Source organism: Marmota monax, unplaced genomic scaffold (genome assembly GCF_021218885.2).
Source record: "Marmota monax isolate L192 unplaced genomic scaffold, Marmota_monax_Labrador192_F-V1.1 WCK01_AAM20220418_F8-fsc00024, whole genome shotgun sequence".
NCBI lineage: Eukaryota > Metazoa > Chordata > Mammalia > Rodentia > Sciuridae > Marmota > Marmota monax.
Genome location: NW_026695224.1, coordinates 19,007,694 through 19,029,939, shown reverse-complemented (window position 1 = coordinate 19,029,939; position 22,246 = coordinate 19,007,694). Strand labels below are relative to the sequence as shown.

Here is a 22,246-nt window from a genome sequence, read left to right as displayed (position 1 = left end):
GTGCTCAGGAGGCATTACCATTCCAGTCTCCTAGGGTGGTCTCCAACTTCATGAACTTCACCTGGCCTCCATTTTCTCCATGGACCATATTACTATCTACATTGACTGCCTGTCTTTAATTCTTGCTTCAAAAGGGTCATGGGAGGTATTATTTGTCCCTTATACCATGTAATGACTCAGTGAGAAGGTGCCGTCCATGAGTGAAAAAGCCAAAAGCAAGCTCTTGACAGACTCCCAATCTGCTGGCATCCTACTTTCTTTCTTTTTCTTTCAGTACTGAGTGAGGATTGAACCCTGGGAAACTTTGTGACTGAACTACATCCCTGGTCCTATTCATTTTTAATTTTGAGACAGGATCTTGCTAAGTTGGTGATGTTGGTATCCTGCTTGTGATCCTCCTTCCTCAGTCTCCTGAGTTGCTGAGATTACAGGTGTGTGCCACCATGCCAGGCTGGCATTTGACCTTGGAAAAAACCTCACAAACTCTGAATAATTTTCTGTTGATTATAAGCTACCCACTTTGTGATGATATTTGTTACAGCAGTCTGAATGTACCAAGATTAGGGGTTTAGGTAAACAGATTTTCTGGTCTAGTCTGTCTAGTGGTCAATGTCAGAGATGAGAATACATGAGACTTGCTGAGAAGTAGATGTGGGATTTTGACACTCAGGTGTGGGCAACATTTTGAAAGCATAGCCCTCCTTTGAAGAGTGTCTAGGTGCTTGGAGGAGAGGAGACAGAAAGTACTGAAGGGGGAGGGGAAAAGGGAGGAATATACTTAGGCCTAGTGGGGAGTATATTCAGGCCCATTGGAGGAAGGTGGGCATCCACAGCTTCCTGGGGGGATTTACTGAGTGTATCTAACAAGAGAGAACCCACTGAACATCATGAGGTGAGTTCTTTATCAGTGTTAGCTGAATGGATAGATAAAGAGTGTATGAATGGCTCTGTGAATGAGAGGGTCAACCCTGGCTTCTGGAGAGCAAGAGAGGACAACACAGGCAGACCCCACTTGCCCGCAGCCCATCCATCTCTTCCTGACAAGGGAGCGAGATTTCTGTGTGCTTATCCTCAGCCCCTGTAGCTCCTGGATCTTCTGAGGCAGGATCTTGGTCCAGAACTGCAGCCTGTGTGCCTTCAGGGCCTGGCCCACAGCAGGCTGGATGTCCAGATGCGGGTACTGCTGGTCCTGGTGGAACAATAGCCAGTAGGTTAGGCCCTCTCCTTTGGGGTTCCTGTGTATATGCCCTCCCAGGAGGGCAGGGTGAGCTTCAATCTGAACTCTGCTAAGCTCAGACTTACCCTTACCCTTACCAACCCATTTTGGCGGGCCAGGTGGTCAGGCTGGCAGGAGCATTGAGAATGGTAAAAGTTTCCTGATATAGGAGAGCAATGACCTCTCACTAGTGTCATTCCCCACAGGGCATGGAAGCCTGGCCTGTGTCGCCCTTCCTTGTGAGATGCTGGCTCTCATGGTAGCCCAGCACTATGGCTCAACCTCTAGACCACTGTGAGAAGAGACCAGTGACCTGCTCCCACAAAGCACCCTCTTGCAGTGTGTGTCTTCAAGTTGGGGAGGGTGCTAGGATGTGATTAAGGACACATATGTTCTGATGAGGTCACCTCAGACAAGGGGAGCAATGAAAGGCCCATGCCCCCGGGAGGCTGAGTTGTGCAGGTGTCCTCACCCATTTCGAGCAAAGTTGGCCCAGTATTTTATCATCCTCCAGCTCAGCACTCTCCTCCTCAGTGAGCCCAACTGTAGGGGAGGAGGACAAGGGTCCAGGTCCTGGCCAACCTCTTCCAGCTGTCCACTCCTGTGCCACACTCACCACCCCAGCTGTAGCCTGTCCCTGGGTCCCAAGGCTGAGTCCCTTTCCTACACTAACCATCCTGGGTCTGGGCCCTGTGCTTACCTAACCTTCCCTTACTCATCCCAGTCTCTAGTTGAAGCCACTCTTGGCTCACCCCTGGCCCAGTAGGTCCTTTGTACCTTTGGACCTTGGGGTGTCATTTTACAAATGATTATGCCTCTAACCAACCTTGTCTCCTCCTATGCTAGATACCATGATTAAGGTGGGGACAGGTAGATGGATCCCAGATTGGAGTGGAAAGGACTTACATTCTAATCCTAAAGCAGCTTTATGAACTGTAATATGGTGGATCCCTCATCCTATTCTCTCTCTGAGCTACAGTTTCCTCATCTTTACAGCGACATCCCTTGGGGACCCAGCTAGGGCTCCATCTAAGCTCCTGGTGAATGAGGAAGACTTACCTTCACTGTCCTTTAGGGATCAAAAGACAAAAGTGATCTCATCATCACAGTCAGCCTTCACATGGGGCATTTTGATGTCCTTGAAGATGTTGGGCCAATGCTAGAACTCGTAGATGTAGACAGGGGCATGGGAACCTGGGTGCATAAACAGGCTGTGATGTGATGGCCCCCTCACCTGGAGCTCCCCTGCTTTACCCATGTTTCAAGACATCTAGGTCCAAAGTTGGATACAATCTGGACAGTGGAAAGGGGAGCCCCAAGCTGGCCCAGGGGTAGTAGAAAAGGTTCTTGGTAAATCATAAACTTGGACTTCCTTGCTGTGTTCTCATGGGGAAATCACTAAGTGCCATTAAATCGGCCTCTTCATTTGTCAAATAGAGGTGATGTCTGTCTCTTACACTAACCATGAGGATTTTCTATATGAGGGCTACCAAGTATATTGCTTCCAGAGTTTGATAAAGACACATGTGGAAACCAGGACACCAGAGACCTCACCTGGGACCCACACTTGTGAGCTGCATTCCTATGCATCCAGAATTCAGCAAAGATATGGCCACGCTGATAAGGGCTGCTTGGAGTGCAGGAATCAGAAACATTAAGTCCACCATCACTTTGTGAGGTAGAGTCTGAAGGTGTGGGGGTCCTCATTGTCTCCCATGTACTCCTCCATTAACAGGTCACCAAAGTTAGCAGGCAACATCTAGCACAGGGGATCATTGAAAGTCCTTTAAGCAAGCTCTGGGGAAGGAAGGCAAAGGCCTGTGGGTAGGCGGATGAACAGGGAATGGATGAAAGGACCAAGTTGTGGGGGGACCTCATATATTATCAAACACACAGGTCAGTCTTTTTTGCTGGGGTTTGTTGAGTGAACAGGATATCTAGTGTGCCCTGTATTTTTTTTCATTTTTTCAGTACTGGGAATTAAACCAAGAGGCACTCTCTATCTAGCATATCCCCAGCCCTTTTGAGATAGGGCCTTGCTAAATTGCAGAGGACAGCGTTGAACTTGTGATCCTCTTGCCCCAGTCTGCTGAGTCACTGGGATTACAGGTGTGTACCACTGAGCCAGGTGTCCTCTAGATTTTTTTCAGGACCCCAGGAACCTCACCAACTGTGCCAACATGCTTTGAAGAATAGACTGCACAATCGCTCTGTCCATTTCCTTCTGGGTGTCAGCAGTGTCTGAGCCCTGGGTGGCAGAAAGTCTTGATTTAGAGATGGAGGAACCTGGAGCAACAAATGTGTAAAAATCTCCCCAGGGCTTCCCAGACACAAGGGGTAGGAGGATGGACCTCACTGTGGCAAGAAGCCAACTCAATTCTTCATTGTTGACACCAATGATGCTGGGGACATGTTGAAAACCAGCCAAAGCCAGAAGTTCCTCAAGCCTGGGCAGGAAGGTCCCATCTACCACATGAGAGATGGTCTTGAGGGCCTGAGGGGACACTCAATGACAGGAAGCAAGGTCAAGGTTTGGAAAATTCCTGATATCCTCTGAGTGCTTTCCACCTTTGCTGGCTCACTCCTAAATGTCCATCCTAAAATGTACCATGAGTAGTTCCTCAAGGCCTGTTCCACCAATTCAAAGGCAGACATTAGTATGGAAATGAGGTAACTGTCCCAAGAGTTTAAAGGGCACTTGAGCATTCTGCTCCACTTAGTCTCCATTCCATTCCTCAATACCCATGACCATTCAGCCTGATCTTGGTAATAGCCAGCATTTCCTCTTTGCTCTTGCCCCACTAGGCAGCTCCCCACAGGCAGCTCACCAAGGCCCCTGACTCCACCTTCCCACAGGCAGATAGGTTGGCCACCATCAGTAAAGGGACCAGGCAGGGTCTAGATCATCCCTCCAGGCTGGAGGCGAGTGTTGTCTAAAGTCCCAGATGAGTGCAGGTGACACCTAATTCTCAAAGGGTGTTGTGTGTGGATTGCTGCAGGTATGAAATTGTTCTACCCTCCCTGAAGCTCAGGTGTCAGCTAGAGGAGCCATCAAACCTGTTTAGATAGTTCTTCTTAGGATGAAGCTCCCAGGGTGCAGCTTTGCAACCATAGAGCAAAATCAACCACTGTCAGGTATATTTGTGTGGAAGGTGACCCTTGAACCCCTGAGCAATCTTTGGAGCAACATTAATTTCGAAGATACCCCAACTGTTGTTGTCCCCACTGAACAGACAGAGTAGAAGTGGCTATGATGGTGAGGGGCAAGGCTGTGGATCTTGGCTTTGGTGGTTGAGGACACTCACCATGGAAACCACCTCACATGAGATGAGGTGGCACCATGGAAGAGTTCTTGGGACATTGGAGACACCACATGTGAGGACACACTAGTGCCACCTGCAGACTCACCAAAAATGGTGACCTGATCAGGGTTGCCTCCAAAGTGGGTGATATTCTGCTGGGCCCAGAGTAGGGCGGCCACTTGGTCCAGGTAGCCCCAGTGGCATGCTGGTCTTCAGTGCTGAAAAGTGGCAGGGACAATGATCACTGGACTATCATCTGTCTCTTCTGTCCCCATTGACTATCCCTGTCCCAGGCTCACCTGAAGAAGCCCAAAACACCCAGGCAGTACTGGATAGTGACCACCACCATATTTTCAATGGCTGCCAGAATAGAACCATCATATACGGAAGCCATGCTCACCACCAAGGCACCACCATGGATCCATACTATTACCTTGGAAATCAAGACAGATGCCATGTAGCCCTCACCCAGCCCAAATCCCCCCTAGGCTTATCTCTATTCTATCCCCCACTTTTTGATAGTCTTTGAGTAGTTACCCACATGGACAGCACCCCAGCAGGTGACAAGATATTTCTTATGTGCAAGTGACTCTGGTTCATTCAGAAATCCAAAATTGCTTATGCCTTTGAGTCTTCCCATATATCAAAGTCTGTCTGTATTATTACCAGAAGTCCTTTGAGATGGAAATAAAAGGGTGTCTCCCTGAAAGTCCCACATAAACATTAACCAGTGTTCCCCATTTTATTAGCTCAATAGATAATCAGTGTTTAGGAATTTGGGTGACGTCAAAGTTCAGTCCTTGAGCTCCTGATTGTCTCTCCCTGGTATGAATGGGTTGTCTGTGTAGTGGATCTACCCTAGGGCTACAGCCTAAGACCTCTGAGGACATCCAGGTCTCTATAATCCCATGCCCAGGACTCAGTTACTCACCCCAAGTAAGAAGGTTTTCTTGAACCTATTAGTAAGAGTCTTTTTATCAGGGTCCACACTGCAGCGGGACTCAGGCTACTCTCATCTTTAAAAAATCTTCTTGCAAAACAGGTGTCCTCCCACTCAGCAGCTGACCAAGGTTTGGCACTCACAGGCAGGTTAGAGCCCTCATGGGCATGGGCAGGTGAGTAGATGCTGAGGTACAGGCAGTCCTCTGACATGGGATGAGAGGGGGAGGGTCAGATTCAAGAGGTTCACAACCAGTGTATTCCTAGCCACATCCTGCAGACACCTGGTGATAATAGCAGTTATTCCAGGAGCTGTGCCGTGGGCAAAACCAGACTTTGGGTCCAGAGTGAGTCTGGGTGCTGTCAGTCACCCCCGGTCCCCACTCCCCCTCAACCCTGCTCACACTTGATCCTTCTCCAGAGACTCTTCCCACCAAGTTCCAAGCCACAGGCTCGGGGGAAGCTGGGATGGAGCCCAGACCTCCAGGAGGTCTCAAGGTTGTTGAGCACTTGCGTCCCACTCCCCCTGAGGCTGGACAATCATGACTCTAGGGGCCTGTCTGGGAAACATTGGCTGCATGTGTTGACCAAATAATTCCTGTCATAGGTGTCCCCACACAGGTGGTACATGAATGGGTAGAGGAGACTCTCAGGGAATCACATCCCTCCCACAGAGTCTCCAGCTATAAGCACCTGCACCTGTTCCTTGGTCTCTGGCCCCTGGCCCTGTGGGCTTGCATAGTGAATGTAGAGGGGACATCCCAAAGGAGTCACTATTGCTCCCTCCTCAGGAATCTAGAGTATGTACTGCTGGGTCTTTTATAGGTTCTTTTCTTTTTAAAGGTTTATTTATTTTTTCTATCAAAGAACAGAATTATGACAGTGTAATTTAACAATCCTAATTGGCTTCATTTTTAATTTTAAAATCAGGTAACACTTCATTCCATAAAACAGAATCAGTTTTCCTATGAGCCAAGCACTCATCAAAAATAATTTGATGAGTTAACATCAGATTATTTATTTTGCTTACAGAAAATAAGGACAAGGGAACTTCAGTATTTTGCCAGTTGAGAATGGCTGTTTTCCCTCCAAACCAGATTTCTCTTGGAGGACCAGATGTGTCAGCTTGGTTTGATTGACTCCATGTTGTTGTTTTTTTTCCCCCTGGAATATTGTCTCTGTTAAAAAACTGGCTTCACAAAGAAGGTGGCAGCGGGAAAATTTCAGAATCCAAAGCTTAAAAATAAGTCTTGGGCAGTGTGGGGTTATTTTCTGTCTTTGGGAGGGATCATCCAGTGTCTGAGGCCAGGAGATAGAGGCTAAGTCCCCAGCCGCCCATCTAGGAGATGTCACTCTCAGTAGCATCTAGTGTCCTGACCTTTGCTTGCCCAGGATGACAGTGTGTAAGGAGCAGCAGGTCACATGTGCCCCCTGACCCTCTGGGAGACAGAGCTCTCCCTGGGCAGACCCCGGGGCTGAGGGTCAATGGCCAGGGGAGAATCATATCAAGCACTCCCTGCCTGTGGTCCCTGAGGTCCTGGGTCAGGGATATAGGAGGCAGCTAGTGTCATAAGACGTCCCCATCCCCAGCCAGGCTGGGCGCCTGGCTAAGCGAGGAGAAAGACGGTGGCCTGGCCCCTGCGCCTGGTCTCACTTCCTCCCCGGCACCGCCTGGAAGGGGAGGAAGTGACACCCAGGGGAAGGCAACCGTCACATTCAAGTTCAGGGTGCCACAGCTCAGTCTGCCCCCCAACAGGCCCCATACTCAGCTCCCCTTCATGGGCCACGTCCCTTCTGAGAGTCACGCCCTGCCCTTTATAGGCACAAGGACCCAGAAGTTCCAGGACACGTCCATGTTTAGGCCCTCGGAATCGGAAGTGCCTCAAGCGTCCATGTTTAGGCCCCTGGGTCCGGATCCAGAAGTTTCAAAGGTGCACGTCCATGTTTAGGTGCCCAGATCTGGAAGTTCCTTGAGCGCACATCCATGTTTAGGCCATAGCATCCAGAAGTGCCTCAGGTGCACATCCACATTTAGGCTCTAGGATCCTGAAGTTCCTCAGGTGTCCATGTTTAGGCCTCCAGATCCAGAAGTTCCTCAGGCGTTCATACTGAGGCCCACGGATCCAGAGGTTCCTCAGGTGCACATCCATGTTTAAGCCCCTGGGTCTGGAAGTTCCTCAGCATCCATGTTTAGGCTCTAGGATCCGGAAGTGCCTCCGGCGTCCATGTTTAGGCCTCAGGATCTGGAATGCCTCAGGCATCCATGTTTAGGCCCCCGGATCCAGAAGTTCCTCAGGTGCACGTCCATCTTTGGGCCCTTGGATCCGGAAGTGCCTCAGGCATCCATGTTTAGGCCACAGCATCCAGAAGTTCCTCAGGCGCACGTCCATGTTTAAGCCCCCGGGTCCGGAAGTTCCTCAGACCTTTTATAGGTTCTTAAAGCCAATCTCACACTCTCCCAGACACACATCCGCTGGCTGCAGAGAACTTCTGTCAAAACGTGAGCTGGGACAAATGTGTCTTTGCAACTAATGCTCTCTGGGTGCCAAGGCCTGAGATGGGAGCCTGCGGAAGTTAGCAGCTGCTACACTCTGATCCTCTCTCATTGGAAACATGCATATGAGAATCTTCTCAATGCAGAGGAAAACTGCCTGAGCAGTTTAGATGAAGGGACCACAGAAGTACCTTTCCCTACCCTAGCCTTAAGGTTTCCTGGACCCCAGGAGAGCTTACATGGCCGGGTGGGAGGTCCCATCCCTCACACCACTCCAAGATTCAGGGGGCTCAGGGGCTGCAAAGCGCAGTGGTCCTACAGGTGTCTTGGCAAAGGGAATTCCCAGGAAGGTGTGGACCCCCACATTGGTGCTCTTCACGTGGACAAGGCTGCCCCGCACCTGCCCGGTGTGAGTGGTCTGGATGGGGCTGACTGAGTCCTGGCCTGTGGGCAGAGAGATGCACTTCAGGCTCAGGCCTGCCCATCAGCTGCTGGCCTACAGCACTGTGGCCTGGTGGGCCCTCCTCAGCTCCGCCTGTGGAAAGACCCTGATCTGTCAACATTTGCTTCAGAAACTTTCTGCCCATCCCACTGTGACTCTCCACAACTGCCTCCTGATTGTATTCTGATGACACAGGCCAGAATTAGTCCATACATAGACACAGAGAGCAGACTGGAGGGTATGTATGGTGGGGTTAGGTTTACATGGAGGAAAAGAGGTGAATTTTGTGTGTAAACTAAAAAAGAAATGGGTGGAATATAATTATTTTTCAAAGTTGGTATTATGATCTACTATTTGCAAATTATGAACCTTATTTGAATCTGGGTTTTTTAGTAAAGACTATTATCAGTATCATTGTATAATAAATTAGAACATTTGAGTAGATATTTCATTATAATGAAAACACACAGTATTGCAGAAATACCTTTATTGATCTACTTATGTGTATATCCATAATAATATCTATATCAATCTTCCTCTTCTTTTTTTTTCAGTAGGAACTCATGAAAAATTTACCCATGATGTGATAGCTGGGGTTGCTTTCGAACAATGGTGCAAAGGACAGGGTGCATTTCAGATAATCTAGGTTGTGACAGTCCAGATACTTGTTGAAAGTGGCTGATGGGCACATTGGGTTCATTAACTTTCCTCTCTGGCTCATATGAGGCTCATCCCTTTGTGCTGTGCAGCTCTTGGGCAATTACATCTCGCTCTGTGCAGGGAGGTGTTCAGTAAGGCCACTGTCCTCCTGATGTTTTTGCCACCTGCAGTGGCTCCCACCTCTTGTACCTTCCCTTCACAGTCTCAAGTTCTGCCTCTGCAGAAATTGGCAGATCTGAGCCAGGTTCCATTAGAAAAAACAAAAGACAAGGACAACCTCAGGGATCTCCTTCTGCCCTGCCCAGGGTGGATCCTAATGTATCAATATGTGTCAACTGCTGTGGTTGAGGCTAGGCGTGGCAGCCAGGTAAAGGCTCCAGAGAGGACAATCTAGTATCATCTTTCTGCCATGGTTTGGATGTGGTTTGTTCACCAGTGATTCATGTGCTGGAAGTTTAGTTCCCAGTGTGGCAGCATTGAGGAGGTGGGACTATAAAGGGGTGGGGTGTAACGGAAGGTGATTGGACCATGACTAAGGTTTTTGGAGTGGATTGGATCTCATAGGAGTATATTAATATCCTGGAAAGCGAGAATGTTCTAACAGGGCAGCCTAGCCACTCTCCAGTCTCTTGCTTTGCTCCTGCCGTATGATCTATCTCATAAACTCCTGCTATATCATTTCTTTGCCACTTTATGACATAGCTACAAGGCCCTCTCCAGAGGTAGACCAGAGCCAGGCAAAGTGATGCACTCCAGTAATATCAGAGGCTTGGGAGGTTGAGGCAGGAGTTTTGTGCATTTGAGACCAGGCTCAGTAACTTGGCATGAGCCTATGTCAAAGTGAAAAACAAAAAGGTTTAGGGATGTTGCTCAGTGGCAGATCATCCTTGGGTCCATCCCTAGTAGTGTCAACCACAACAACAGACCAAAAACAAAAACAGAGGCAGACCAGAGAGGGCCACCTGATCTTGATTTTCAATATCTAAAACTGTGTGCAAAATAATTACTTTATTTATAGTTACCCTGTGTTGGCTATTTTGTTACAGAAACACAAAGCAAACTGAGACAGAAAATTGGTACTAAGTGTGGTGTTGTTTCTCAAACAATACCTGAAACTGTGGAAGTGGCTTTGGAACTAGTTAACAACCAGAGGTTGGAGGAGTTTGAGGGAGTAGTTAAGAAAAGTCTTGGGTTTTTGGGCTTGAAAGTGCATGTCTGTAATTCTAGTACTTCAGAATTCCAAGGCAGTAGGATTGCAAATTCAAAGCCAGCCTCAGTATCAGCAACTTAATGAAGCCCTACAAACTTTACAAGATGCTATCTCAAAAAAAAAAAATTGGGGATATGGCTCAGTGGTTAAGTCCCCTGGGGTTAAATCCCCTGAACACAACAACAAAAGAAGTTGAAGAATGAAAAAGAAAGAAAAGTATTGTACTGCTGTAAATGGAGAATTATCAGTATTCCTGGTGAGAGTTCAGACGATAAAGAGACTAGAAGGAGCTAGAACATCATAGAGATTGGTTAAGTGGTATTATTCAGAATGCTGATAGCAATGTGCTTAGTAAAGGCCATCCTAAGGAGGCTTCAGAAGGAAGTGGGAGCCATCTGTGGAAATTAGAAGAAAGGCTGCCTTTGATCACTGCAAACAGTTGACTACACTTTATTCAAGCTTAAAGACGTCATGGAAGGCCATATATAAGATTGAAGACCTACAGGATTCAGGGAACAACATTTCTAAGCAAAATGTAGAAGGAGTTGTGTGGTTATTTTTGGTCATTTTCAGTGAGATTTACAATGATACTTGGCAAAGGCAAGCACACCCTAAAACACTGGGAATGCACAGTCTGCCCACCTAAAGAGCAAAATGGGAGATTGGGTGAGAATATAGAGGATGGGAAAGAGATTACTACGGTTGGGAAGAAGCCAGGCTCTCTGCTTCAAAACCATGGGAGAGAAGGCCTGAGGCCTACACATAATCTTCCAGGTGCCCTTCCATCAAGAGCCCAGAAGACCATGGAAGGGGCCCCAGCATTGTCTCAGGATTCTGCTCCTTGTGTTCTAGCAAAATGCTCTGGGTCTGTCCAACCATGGTTCACGAAAGCCCAGGCATGACTCCTGATGCTGCTCCAAAGGGAGCAAGCAACAGACCTTGGTGATGCCCAAGTGGAGCTATTTTGTAGGTCCAAGGGCTCTGCTGTCACAACAGCTTCCCCTGGGTTTCAAAGGAAAGTTCTGGAGGCCCTGCTGTTGGAGTGCAGTCACTGCAAAGATTCTTCACCAGAATGCCTAGTGAGGCCATGAGAGTGGGACCACTGCTCTTGAGACCCCAGAATGTAGAGCCATTGGCAGTGTGCAATGCCAGCCTAGGAAAGCCACAGGCCATGGCATGCAGCCCAAGAGAGCAGCCATGTGGGCTGCAAGCAGCATCACCCCACGAGTGGGGCTGCCCAAGGCCCTGGGACCAGTACCCTGCCCTGTGTCTAGGAGGCTGGACTTGGAGTTTGGGGATCTAGTGTCTTCTTTGGTTATTTTCAGACTTGCTGGGGGTCTGGGAGTCCTTTCTACTGGTTTTTCTTCCTTTTTGAAACAGGACTATCTATCTGCCCTGTGCCTGTTTCAAGGCTGTATCCTGAAACCATGTAACTTGTTGGAAGTCATTTGCCTTGAGTTTCAGATGGTACTTGGGACTTTGCTCTTTGGAGCCATGCTGGCAAGGTTTCAGGCTTTGAGGACTATAGGCATGGAATGACTGCATTTTGCATTGAAAGAAGGATGTGAACCTTGGAGGGCAGGGGCAGAATGGTATGGTTTGGATGGGTTTGCCCCCCAATGGATCCTATCATGGATGACAGGTCCCCAGTGAGGTGGTACCTTTCATAAGTAGGACCTAGTGATTGGCTCAGGACTGCCCCGTGTGAAAGGATTAATGCTAGTCTTTCAGAGTGGATTAGCTCTCATAGGAGTGGGTTAATTCCTTTGAGGTGAGTGTGAGATTTCATAAATAGAGCAAGTCGGCCTCTTCCCTGTCTATTGCTTCCATTCTTACTAAGTGATCTCTCTCCCACAAAATCCTAGGATGTCATGCCATTATCATGTTATGACATAGTTGAAAGTCCCTCACCAAGACCAAACCAGAAACCGTCAGCTGATCAGAGATTTTCAGGCTCTAAAACTGTGAGCTAAATAAATCTATTTCCTTTACAAATCATCCAGTGTCAGGTCAGTCATACTGGTTTAGCACCCCAAATCGAACTAAGATATGTTCCAAGTCAAAAGGCACACTCCATACGCACTGCATGTCTATAATCCCAGCGACTCAGGAGGCTGAAGCTAGCCTCAGCAAATTAGCAAAGCCCTAAACAATTTAGTGATATTCTGCATCAAAATACAATGGAAAGGGCTGGGGGACATGGCTCAGTGGTAAAGCAACCCTGTTATCCAGGGTTGTACCAAAAAGTACACACTGTACCAAAAAGGGGGCATGGGTGGTACGTACCTCTTCCCAGTAACATGTTGCCTACAGAATTCTTTACTGGGTGAAATTTCTTTTCATTTAATGTACACAGACAGCAGTCCCAGATGCCTCAGGTTTGTATTGTGACAGTCATGGACAAAGTCTGCTAAAATGTCCCTGAACTTGTTAAGTCAACAGTACATCATCCTTTCCACTCCATGGTGGAGGAAGCTGCAACATGTAAGAGTATGAGGTGACTCCAGAGGGTGAGTTGTGGTCATGTAGATGGAAACCAGGAAAGAAAGAAAGAAAGCCAGTCTGAAAGTGATGAATCATTGGGAGGGGACTGTGTTTAGGAACTGCCAAAGAGGCCCAAGAGAACTTGTTTGCCCCTTCTTCCAAGTGAGGACATAGTGGGAAGGTGCCATCTAGAAACCAAAGCAAGACCTCCCCAGACAACAAATCTGCTAACCCTTGATTCTGGACTTGTTACCTCCTCCACAGAAGTCAACACGTTTGCATATTTCATCAGCTACACAGTTTATTGTGTTTATTTGTTTATATTTTGTTGGTAACACTGTGATCAAACCCAGGACATTGTGTCTGCTTGGCAAGTACTCCACCACTGAGCTACTCTCCCAGGATTTGTTGTTTTATTTTGAGCTCAGGTCTCTACAAGTGGCCAGCCTGGGATGCATATGTAATTCTTCTCCCACACCCTCTTGAGTTACTTGGATTATAGGCATGTGCCACCGTGCTTCACTAGATTATTGTGGTTGTTGTTGCTGTTGCTGTTGTTGTTACAGCAGCCTGATGGAGTAAAACCTTGGGGCTTCTGGTGTACAGCTTTTCTATAGAGGTCTCACTGGTATGAGAACATGGGGTACTTGCTGAGAGGTGGGCAAGGGGTTCAGAAAAGTACCAGCTCTGCTTCCTAAAACTTCTCTGCCAGCATGGGAGGGTGTGGCAACTAGGAGGAGGGGGAGGGGATTGTAGGGAAGGAGAGGGGAGGAAGGGAGGGAGGGACTCAGGCACAGTGGGGTGAGGAGGAAGGTGGGCATGCACTGGATTACCCATCCACAGCCTCCTTGGGAATTACTGAGTGTGTCTAACAACAGAGGACCCATGGCAAAGTGTATGGACGAAGAGCTATATGAATGAGTGGGTCAACCATGTTTCTTTGGTGGGCATGTGTGGGCACCACGGGAAGACCCTATCACACCTAGCACACCCCTGTCTTCCTGACAAGGAATCTAGAACTCTGTGTGCTTGTCCTCAGCCCTCTTTAGCTCCTGGATCTTCTGAGGCAGGGTCTTGGTCCAGAACTGCAGCCTGTGTGACTTCAGGGCCTGGCCCACAGCAGGCTGGATGTCCAGCTGCAGGTACTGCTGGTCCTGGTCGAACAGTGGCCAGTGGGGTAGGCCCTCTCCGTTGGGGTTCCTATGTACATGCCCTCCCAGCAGGGCAGGGTGAGGGTCAGTCTGAGTTCTGTTGAAGTGAGATCTGACTACCCACCCCAATTTTGGACAGGGAAGCCAGTCAGGCAGATGGGGGTGTTGAGAATGGGGAGAGGTGTCCTGATATAGGAAAACAATAACCTCTCACTAGTGTCATTCCACAAATGGTAGAGCAACCTGGCCTGTGTTGTCCTTCCCTGTGAGAGGCTGGCTCTCATGGTAGCCCAGCACTATGGCTCACCCTCTGGACCACTGTGAGAAGAGACCAGTGATCTGCACCCACAAAGCACCCTTTTTTAGTGTGGGTCTTCCCATTGGGGAGGGGGCTAGGATGTGATTAAGGACACACATTTGCTAATGGGGTCACCTCAGACAAGGGGAGCACTGGAGGGCCCGTGTGCCATGGGAGGCTGAGAGGTGCAGGTGTCCTCACCCATTTCGAGCAAAGTTGGCCCAGTACTTCATCATCCTCCTTTTCAGCAGCTCCTCCTCCTCAGTGAGCTTCACTGTGGGGGAGGAAAGCAAGGGTCCAGGTCCTGGCCAACCCCATCCAGCTGTCCACTCCTGGGCCACATCACCACCCCAGCCCCAGGCTTATGACCCTTCCCTATCACAACAGTCTTGGGGCCAGGCCCTCAGCTTGCCCAACCTGCCTTTACTACTCCCAGCCTTTAACTGAATCAACACTGGGCTCCTCCTTGGCCTACCAGTCTCCCTCTTTTGGATACTGTGAAATCATTTAAGAAATAATTTGGCTTTAAACCAACCTCGTCTTCTCCCATGCTAGACACCATGTTTAGGGTGGGAACAGGGGTAAGGAGCATAGATTGGACTGGAAAGGTTTAACCCTGGAATGACCTGTTAAGTTGTAAGATGGTAGACACTGGATCCCATGTTCTCTCTTAGCCCCAGTTTCTCATTGTACAATGAGAGCAATTGTCACCTTGTAGTCATGAGAATTCTCCTGTGGAACAAGGTGTGCTCACCTCTTATGCCATTGATGAAGGATCCAAAGACAAAGAGGATCTCGTCAGCATGGTCAGCCTTCACATGTGGTGGCCTCATGTCCTTAAACATACTGGGCGGATGCTGGAACTCATAGAAGTAGACAGGAGCATGGGAACCTGGAGGGTGGACAGGATGTGTCACTCTTGGTGACACGATTGCTGGGTCCAAGCTGGCTTGAATCTTCACAGTGGCTTGGAAGCCCAGAATGGATCAGAGGCAGTTGCAAGGCTCTTTGTTAAGTCATGTCTTGGACTTCCTGGCTGTGTGGTGACAGGCAAGTCCTTCAGTGACACTACCTTAGTTCCCTCCTCTGTAAAATGTGTGTGATGTCTATGTCTTACTCTACCTATAAAGATTTACTGAGATGAGGGCCTTCAGGTGCCTGGGACAAGGGTCTGGATAAAGACATGTGTCAGGACCTGACACCAGACCTCACCTGGGACCCACAGCTCTGAGCTGTCTCCTAGGAAGCCAGGATTCAGGTTCAGACACACTCACTCTGATAATGTGCTACTTGGAGTGCAGGCATCACAAACATGAAGTCTGCCATCATCTCCTGGAACTGTAGTCGGAGGGTGTGGGGGTCCTCGTTGTCTCCCATGTACTCCTTCATCAATAGGTCAGCACATTCGGCAGGCAACATCATCTAGTCCAGGTGACCAGGGAGAGTCATGTTAAGCAGTCTCTGGGGCAGGGAGGCAGGAGCTTGAGGGTAGGGGTTGGGGTTTGGGATGTCTCAGGGAAGAGGGCAATGCTTTCAAGCTGTGTGGTGACCCCACTCACAAATGCACATAGATCAATCTTTGCTCCTGGGGATTACTGAAAAGGAAGAGTGTCTGGCTGCACTCTTGCCTGGTGCAGGACCCAAGGAGTCTCACCGTCTGTGCTGATATTCTCTGCAGAACAGCTCGCATGGTCTCTCTGTCTAGGTCTTTCTGGATTTCAGGGGGGCCCATGAGCTGTGTGGTGAAAAGATAATCTAGAGTTGGGGGTGAGATGACCAGGACCTATGAAGTCTGAAGCTACTCCCACCTGACATTATCAAGGAGATTTGGAGATGGGATTTACCATGGGAATGATCCAGCCATACTCATCATTGTTGACACCAATGATGCTTGGAACAGGTTCAAAATCAGCAGAGGCCAGAAGCTCCTGGGGGTGCCTGGGTAGGAAGGCCCCATCCACCACAGCAGGAATGATCTTGAAGGCCTAAGGGGGCATTCAAAGTCCAGGATTACAGGAAAGAAAGTCTCTTTTCTAATGATACCTGAGTTAACTCCAACCCATCCTAACTAATCCCTTGAGTCTCAGACCAACATTCAGAGATTCTATACCTGGTTCGGCATATTGTTGTCTCAATTCCCATCCAAGGCTATGAGGATAGAAGAAAATCAGGCCTTGGAAATGAGATCATTTTTCCACAGCGGAAAGCACTGTGTTTTTCTTATACCATAGCCCCTGTCTCCTCACTAATGTCCATTCATCCTTACCTTGGTAATAGCTAGAATTTCCTGTTCACTCTTGCCCCGCAGGCAGCTCACCAGGGCCTCTGACTCTACTTGCCCACAGGCAGACAGGTTGGCCACCATCTGTAAAGAAAGGGCAGTGTTGCCAAAATCTCAGCTGTGTGCAGGTTGCCCTTAATTATCAAATTGTATCCTGTGTATAATGCTGCAAGTGTGAAATCCTTCCACATTTCCTGAAGCTCAGGTATCAGCCAGAGGAGCCATCACACCTTCTTCCATGGGTCTTCTGAGGATAAGGCCCCCAGGGTGCAACTTTGCAGATCATAGAGAAAAATCAACACTTGAGGCAGAGGTGTGTGGATTCAGACCTTTGAGCTCCTCTGAAACCCTGGGATGGTGGCCAGTTCTGGAGACACCTGGATGGTCTTTATTCCCATGGAACAGACAGAGTGGTAGAGACTCGGAAGTTGAAGTGTGAGGCAGCAGATTTGGCTGTGGGTAGTAAAGGATACTCACTGTGGAGACAACTTTAGATGAGCTGGTGATGAGGTCAGGCAGCAGGGCCACCCCACTCTCCATGATGGCACCATGGAAGAGTCCTTGGGACATTGGAGACACCACAAGTGAGGACACACTAGTGCCACCTGCAGACTCGCCAAATATGGTGACCTGATCAGGGTTGCCTCCAAAGTGTGCGATATTCTGCTGGACCCAGCGTAGGGCAGCCACTTGGTCTAGGTAGCCCCAGTTGCCAGTGGCATGTTGGTCTCCAGTGCTAAGAAATGCAAGGATGATGATCAATGGATGGTCCTCTGTCTACTCAGCCCTCATTGACCATCCCTGTCCCAGGCTTACCTGAAGAAGCCCAGAACTCCCAGGCGGTACTGGACAGTGACCACCAGTACATTTTCAATGGCTGTCAGAATAGAACCATCATACATGGAAGCTGAGCCCACCACCAAGCCACCACCATGGATCCAGACCATCACCTGGGAAATCAGGAGATATACCATGTGGTAGCCACAGTGCCCAACTCCATCCAGGCTGAACCTCTCATCTGAAAACCACTTTGGCTTGTGTAGCTACCCACACAGAATGCTAGTAGGACCTCATGACCTAGGATACTGGTGACAGAGTAAGTTCAATTTGGAAGATCAGGCCTCCCATACTTTGGAGTCAAACCCGGAAGCAGAACATGGATCTATTCCTCTCAGAACTACTCGGAAAGGAAAAGAAAACTGATGTTTCTGTGATTATCCCACTTGAACATTAATTTAAAGAGTCATCTAATCTCTGGCCCCCAAAATAATCGATGATCATGGAATTTAGTGATCTCAAAGTGCACCTTTGGGCACCTGAATGGATCTCGTACAAGCTGGTGAGTTGATCAGTGGGTCAGAATATTTGGCCTCTGAGAGCATCCAGGGCTCTTTGACTCCATGCCTAGGTCAGCTACCTGCCTGCATAAGAGGCCTTCTTGGAGTTGATAGTGAGAAACTTTTCATGGTAGTTCACACCACAGTGGTGGCCAGCTGAACCTGTGTCTTCCAGTGTCATTGGTATTGTTATGTAGTACTTGGGGTCAATCCCAGGCCTTCACAGCATTGTGCTAGCTCTCTACCTTGAACCATGTCCCAAGCCCACTTTAATGCTCTCCCCAAAAAAGTTCTCCCACCCTTCAACTGACCATGACTTAACACTCACAGGCAGGTTAGAGCCCTCACGGGCATGTGCAGGCGCGTAGATGCTGAGGTACAGGCAGTCCTCTGACATGGGGATGGGAGGCAAGTTTGTACTCCCTAGGTTCAGAGCCTCTAGATTCATTGCATCTGCATTTTGCAGACACCTGGTGACAATGGAATACAGTTACTCCAGGGGCTGAGCAGTGGTCATTCCAGACCTCAGGTCCTGACTCCATCCCAGACAACCTCACTCCTTGCCTTAACTGATGCCTTGCCTCTCATGATCCTTCTTTCAAGTCATTTCCTACTGGTTTCCAGGCCACAGGCTCGGGGAAGCAGAGATGGATTCCAGACCCCCAGGGAGGCCTCAAAATTGTTGAACACTTGATTCCAACTCCTTCTGCGGCTGGGCAATCCTGACTCTAGGGCCCTGTCTGGGAAACACTGGCTGCCTCTGTTGACAGTCACCACTTATCCCTGTCCCCATTCAGGCCTGGAAGAGCATAGGTGTCCCCACACAGCTGGTGCCTGAGTGGATGGAGGTTAGTTTCTCACAGAAGGGTAATGGGGCATCCCATAGCCCAACTCGAGATTCTCAGAAAACCTCACCCCTGCACAGAGTTTCAAGCAGGGGCACATGCCCCTTTCCCTTGGCTCTGTGGGTGGGGTCCCCAAGGAGCCACCACTTGCTCTCCTCAGGGATCTGCAGCATCGATTGCTGGAGTCAAGGTCTTTTATAGATTCAGAGAGCCTAGCCGCCCTCTCCCAGACATATCTCCCCTGCTGGGAGAGAACCCCTGGAATAAGCCAAATCCAGGGACATTATTTTCTGCTCTGTGTTCAGTACTTGGAGCTAATAATGCCTCCACTCTCTGAGGCAGGGGCCTGGCAAAGTTACTCCTGCATTGGAAAAATGAATGTGGGAATTGCCCCAATGCAGAGAGATATATTTCTCTATATTTGTTCATTTAGGGCCTGGGTTTCAAAGCCGGTGCATCAGGTTGCTAAAAACACATTACCACTGACCTACAGCCCCAGGCCTTGCAGTTCAGTTTAGTTAGATGAAGGAGCCACTGCAGCCTGGCTCAGGGATTGTAGTACCCAACCCCACCCCCTGAGGTTTCCCAGGAGAACTTACATGGCCGGGTGGGAGGTCCCATCCCTCACACCACTCCAAGGTTCAGGGGGTTCAGGGGCTGCAAAGCGCAGTGGTCCTACAGGTGGCTTGGCAAAGGGAATTCCCAGGAAGGTGTGGACCCCTGCATCGAAGCCCTTCACATGGAGAAGCCTGCCCCGCACCTGCCCGGTGTGAGTCGTCCGGATGGGGCTGACTGAGTCCTGGCCTGTGGGCAGAGAGATGCACTTCAGGCTCAGGTCTCATCAATCAGCTGCTGACCTACATCACTGTGGCCTGGTTGGCCCTCCTCAGCTCAGCCTTGTGGAGGGACCCTGATCTGTCAACATTCACTTCAGAATCTATATGCCCATCCCTGTCCCTATCCCCACCAGCACTATCACTCGACTGGGTCACAGCCTATCCCTCCAGGCTCACCAGGCCCCTGTGACTTGCCACCATCCTTCAGCCCTAGCAACTTCTAGCAGAATGTCTCTTGGGCTGATGGGTAAAGAGTGTCCGTTGCACTGACTGTGTCAGGTCATGTCAGACACTTAGAATTGTGGGAATAGAACTAAAATTTCCCATTCTCAAGGATCTCATGGTTGAGAAGACAAGAAATGACATAAAGAAGCATCATTCATGTATTCAGAAAGAGACATTAGGAGGGGAGCGATGAGTTCAGACCATACAAATCTTGTCCTGCCTGAGGTTGGGGATCACCACAAGGAGGCAGTGGAAAGTTAAGCTAGATATACCTGGTTTGTCCAAGTCATGATATTTGCTAAAAGTTGATGTTGGGCATATTGGGTTTAACTCGTCTCTCTACCCCTAGAATGGGCCTGATCAGGGTGTTATGCAGCTCTCTGGCTGTCTCAGTCCTCTCTGTGCTTCAGGGTGCAGAGAGTTGGCAGTCAGGTCCACAGTTCTCCTGCTATTGTTGACATCTCCACAGCTCCCACATCACTGGAGCCTTCCCTCCCCCAGGCTCAAGTTCTCACTCTAGAATGTGGTAGATCTGAGCTGGTTTCCATAAGAAAAATTAAAAACTCCAAACTGCCTCCTCTCTCCCACAAAGTACACTAGCATCTGATGTTTGAAGCTACCTGGTACAGGACAGGCCAGGGCAGCATGCACTCACAGGATCAGAGAAGGAAATTGGCCAGCATCTCTCCAAGTCTAAAGACACACTGTTGTCCTACCAACATGCTGTCTCCACACAATGCCTTGCCAGATGGGTTCTTGGTTCATGTAATTCACGTGGCCACTCGCCACTAATGCCTGATATTCGTTACTACAAAGGACAAAGCCTGCTAAATATTCCTACTTGGAGTCTGTTGACATTATCTCCCTTTAAGAGAAGCCCTGCAAGAAACAGCAGGAGGAATCTCTACCATGTATGTAGTTGTGTGAAGTTTCCTCGTTTCAAGATGTGGAAAAGGTCACACCAGAAAATATGTGACCATTTAGATGAGAGACAAAGAAGAGTAGTGTGTAAGACCTGGACCCTATTTAAGACCTACATGGGCCTGTGGAGGAGCCAGGACTTGGTGGTCAGAAGACTGTGGGACTCAATTCTATACCCTCTCATACTCAGTTTTTTTTTTTTTTTGTTTTTTTTTTGGACGTGATTTCAAGAAAAAAAAGACTCTTCTAAATAGAATCTTTCAGTGAAGCTAGAAAAATCTTCCTGCTGAGATAATTCTGGTTCTCCAAGACCCCGGGTAAGGGAGGAAGCCTATCAGTGGTGGTCTAAGTGGGACAAGTGAGCATGGATTCCTCTGTGCAGATTAGAGTGGGAAAATTGGGTCTATGTCCAATGCTCACACTAGAAGCCTTTGCCATGGGAGGGATCCAGAGCTGCTGACACTCCCTGGGCATGGTACTCTCCTGCCAACACTTTATGATAGGGGCCTCGAGAATTCTAGAAGGTACAGAGCACTTCACCTTTGTTCTAGAACACAATCCAAGCCATGCCAGCTTGGGTTCGCAAGGAAAGGGAACTTACCAGTCATTCTGATCAGCTTTGAGAAGTGGTACTTCTGTAACCCCCAGCGCTGATTACCTTTCCTTTGGATCCTACAGAAGGTGCCAGCACTTCTCTGGCCAAGGGGTCAAAACACTCAGAGCCAAATGTAACCAGCAAGCTCTTATATTGCTGTTGTTATTATCCAAGGGTGAGTAGTAGCTACAGCCACAACCACACACAGGAGAGGAAGGTCCTCTATCCCTGTTCCTTTGCAAGGAGGCTTCTCACTTGCCCATTCTGTGCTCCTCACAATCCCCTCACACTTGCTCACTCCTCCATGGGGGTGTCCTCAGGCAGCTGTGACCCTCTCTGGCTCACCCTCCTGCCCCTCATCCCCTTCATCTGTCTTCTCTACCAACTCCCCCGCCCTGGTGCCTTCCCTCCAGGCTCAGGCTCTGTCTCTGTGCACTTTGGCAGATCCAACCTGGTCTCTACCACCCTCCCCATGGCAGCCTCACCCTGGCCCTGGATGAGGAGCATCAAGAGCCCATAGGCCACAATGATGAGCCAGGCAGGAAGACGATGCAGGCACATGGTCGGCTCCCAGGGCTGCTTCTGTATTCCTGGGCTTCACCTGGAAATGCAGAGCAGCATTCTGCCAGGTGGAGTTTGGACCTGACAGTGAGGAGGCGGGGAAATGGGTGGTGCCCTGCAAGATGTGTGCTGCAGGAGAGTCACTCTGAACTCTCAGAGGTCATGGAGCCAGTGTGCAGCGGGCAGGGCCCTACCCCTCTTCTTCCCTTGGGCACCTCCCAAGGTGCCGCACAGCCTCTGCAGCCCCTCTGAGATCCCAGAGGGGGATCCCAGGACCCCTCTCCTCACACCTGGAGTCACTAATTCCCTGTCCTTGCTGACCCAAGCCCATGAGGGTGTTGTGGAGGAGAGGAGGGAACAGAGAGCTCGAAGTAACTGGAGGAACCTGGAGGGCTTCTCTGGGGGGTGCAGAATGAAGATTTCCAGAGATGGAGAAATATAGATGACCT

General features: G+C 49.2%; 1 protein-coding gene and 1 pseudogene across 1 annotated transcript; both read right to left on the bottom strand.

Annotated features, from left to right (window-relative positions):
- Positions 1-12,565, bottom strand: part of LOC124086395 (pyrethroid hydrolase Ces2e-like) — a 40,417-nt pseudogene extending 27,852 nt beyond the window's left edge.
- A 465-nt stretch (positions 12,566-13,030) lies between these two features.
- LOC124086514 (cocaine esterase) lies at positions 13,031-21,878 on the bottom strand. The gene is made up of 12 exons (XM_046434811.2): positions 21,722-21,878; positions 19,259-19,463; positions 18,143-18,284; positions 17,294-17,427; positions 16,955-17,213; positions 16,463-16,561; positions 16,041-16,181; positions 15,851-15,931; positions 15,471-15,618; positions 14,951-15,088; positions 14,398-14,470; positions 13,031-13,947 (listed from the first exon to the last, which is right to left on the bottom strand). Exons 1-12 carry the CDS (start codon positions 21,795-21,797, stop codon positions 13,761-13,763), a joined length of 1,683 nt encoding a protein of 560 aa, XP_046290767.1. The 5' UTR covers positions 21,798-21,878; the 3' UTR covers positions 13,031-13,760.
- Between the last annotated feature and the right edge of the window lie 368 nt (positions 21,879-22,246).

Bases quoted from the DNA above. Each gene is read 5' to 3' on its own strand.
- LOC124086514 (XM_046434811.2), bottom strand. From the start codon at position 21,797: ATGTGCCTGCATCGTCTTCCTGCCTGGCTCATCATTGTGGCCTATGGG. The intron at 15,089-15,470 runs GTGAGTGTGTCT...TCCACCCTCCAG, and splicing joins CCAAGTAGCACATTATCAGA to GTTCCCATGCTCCTGTCTAC. The intron at 14,471-14,950 runs GTGAGCACACCT...CCTCCCCCACAG, and splicing joins CTTCATCAATGGCATAAGAG to TGAAGCTCACTGAGGAGGAG.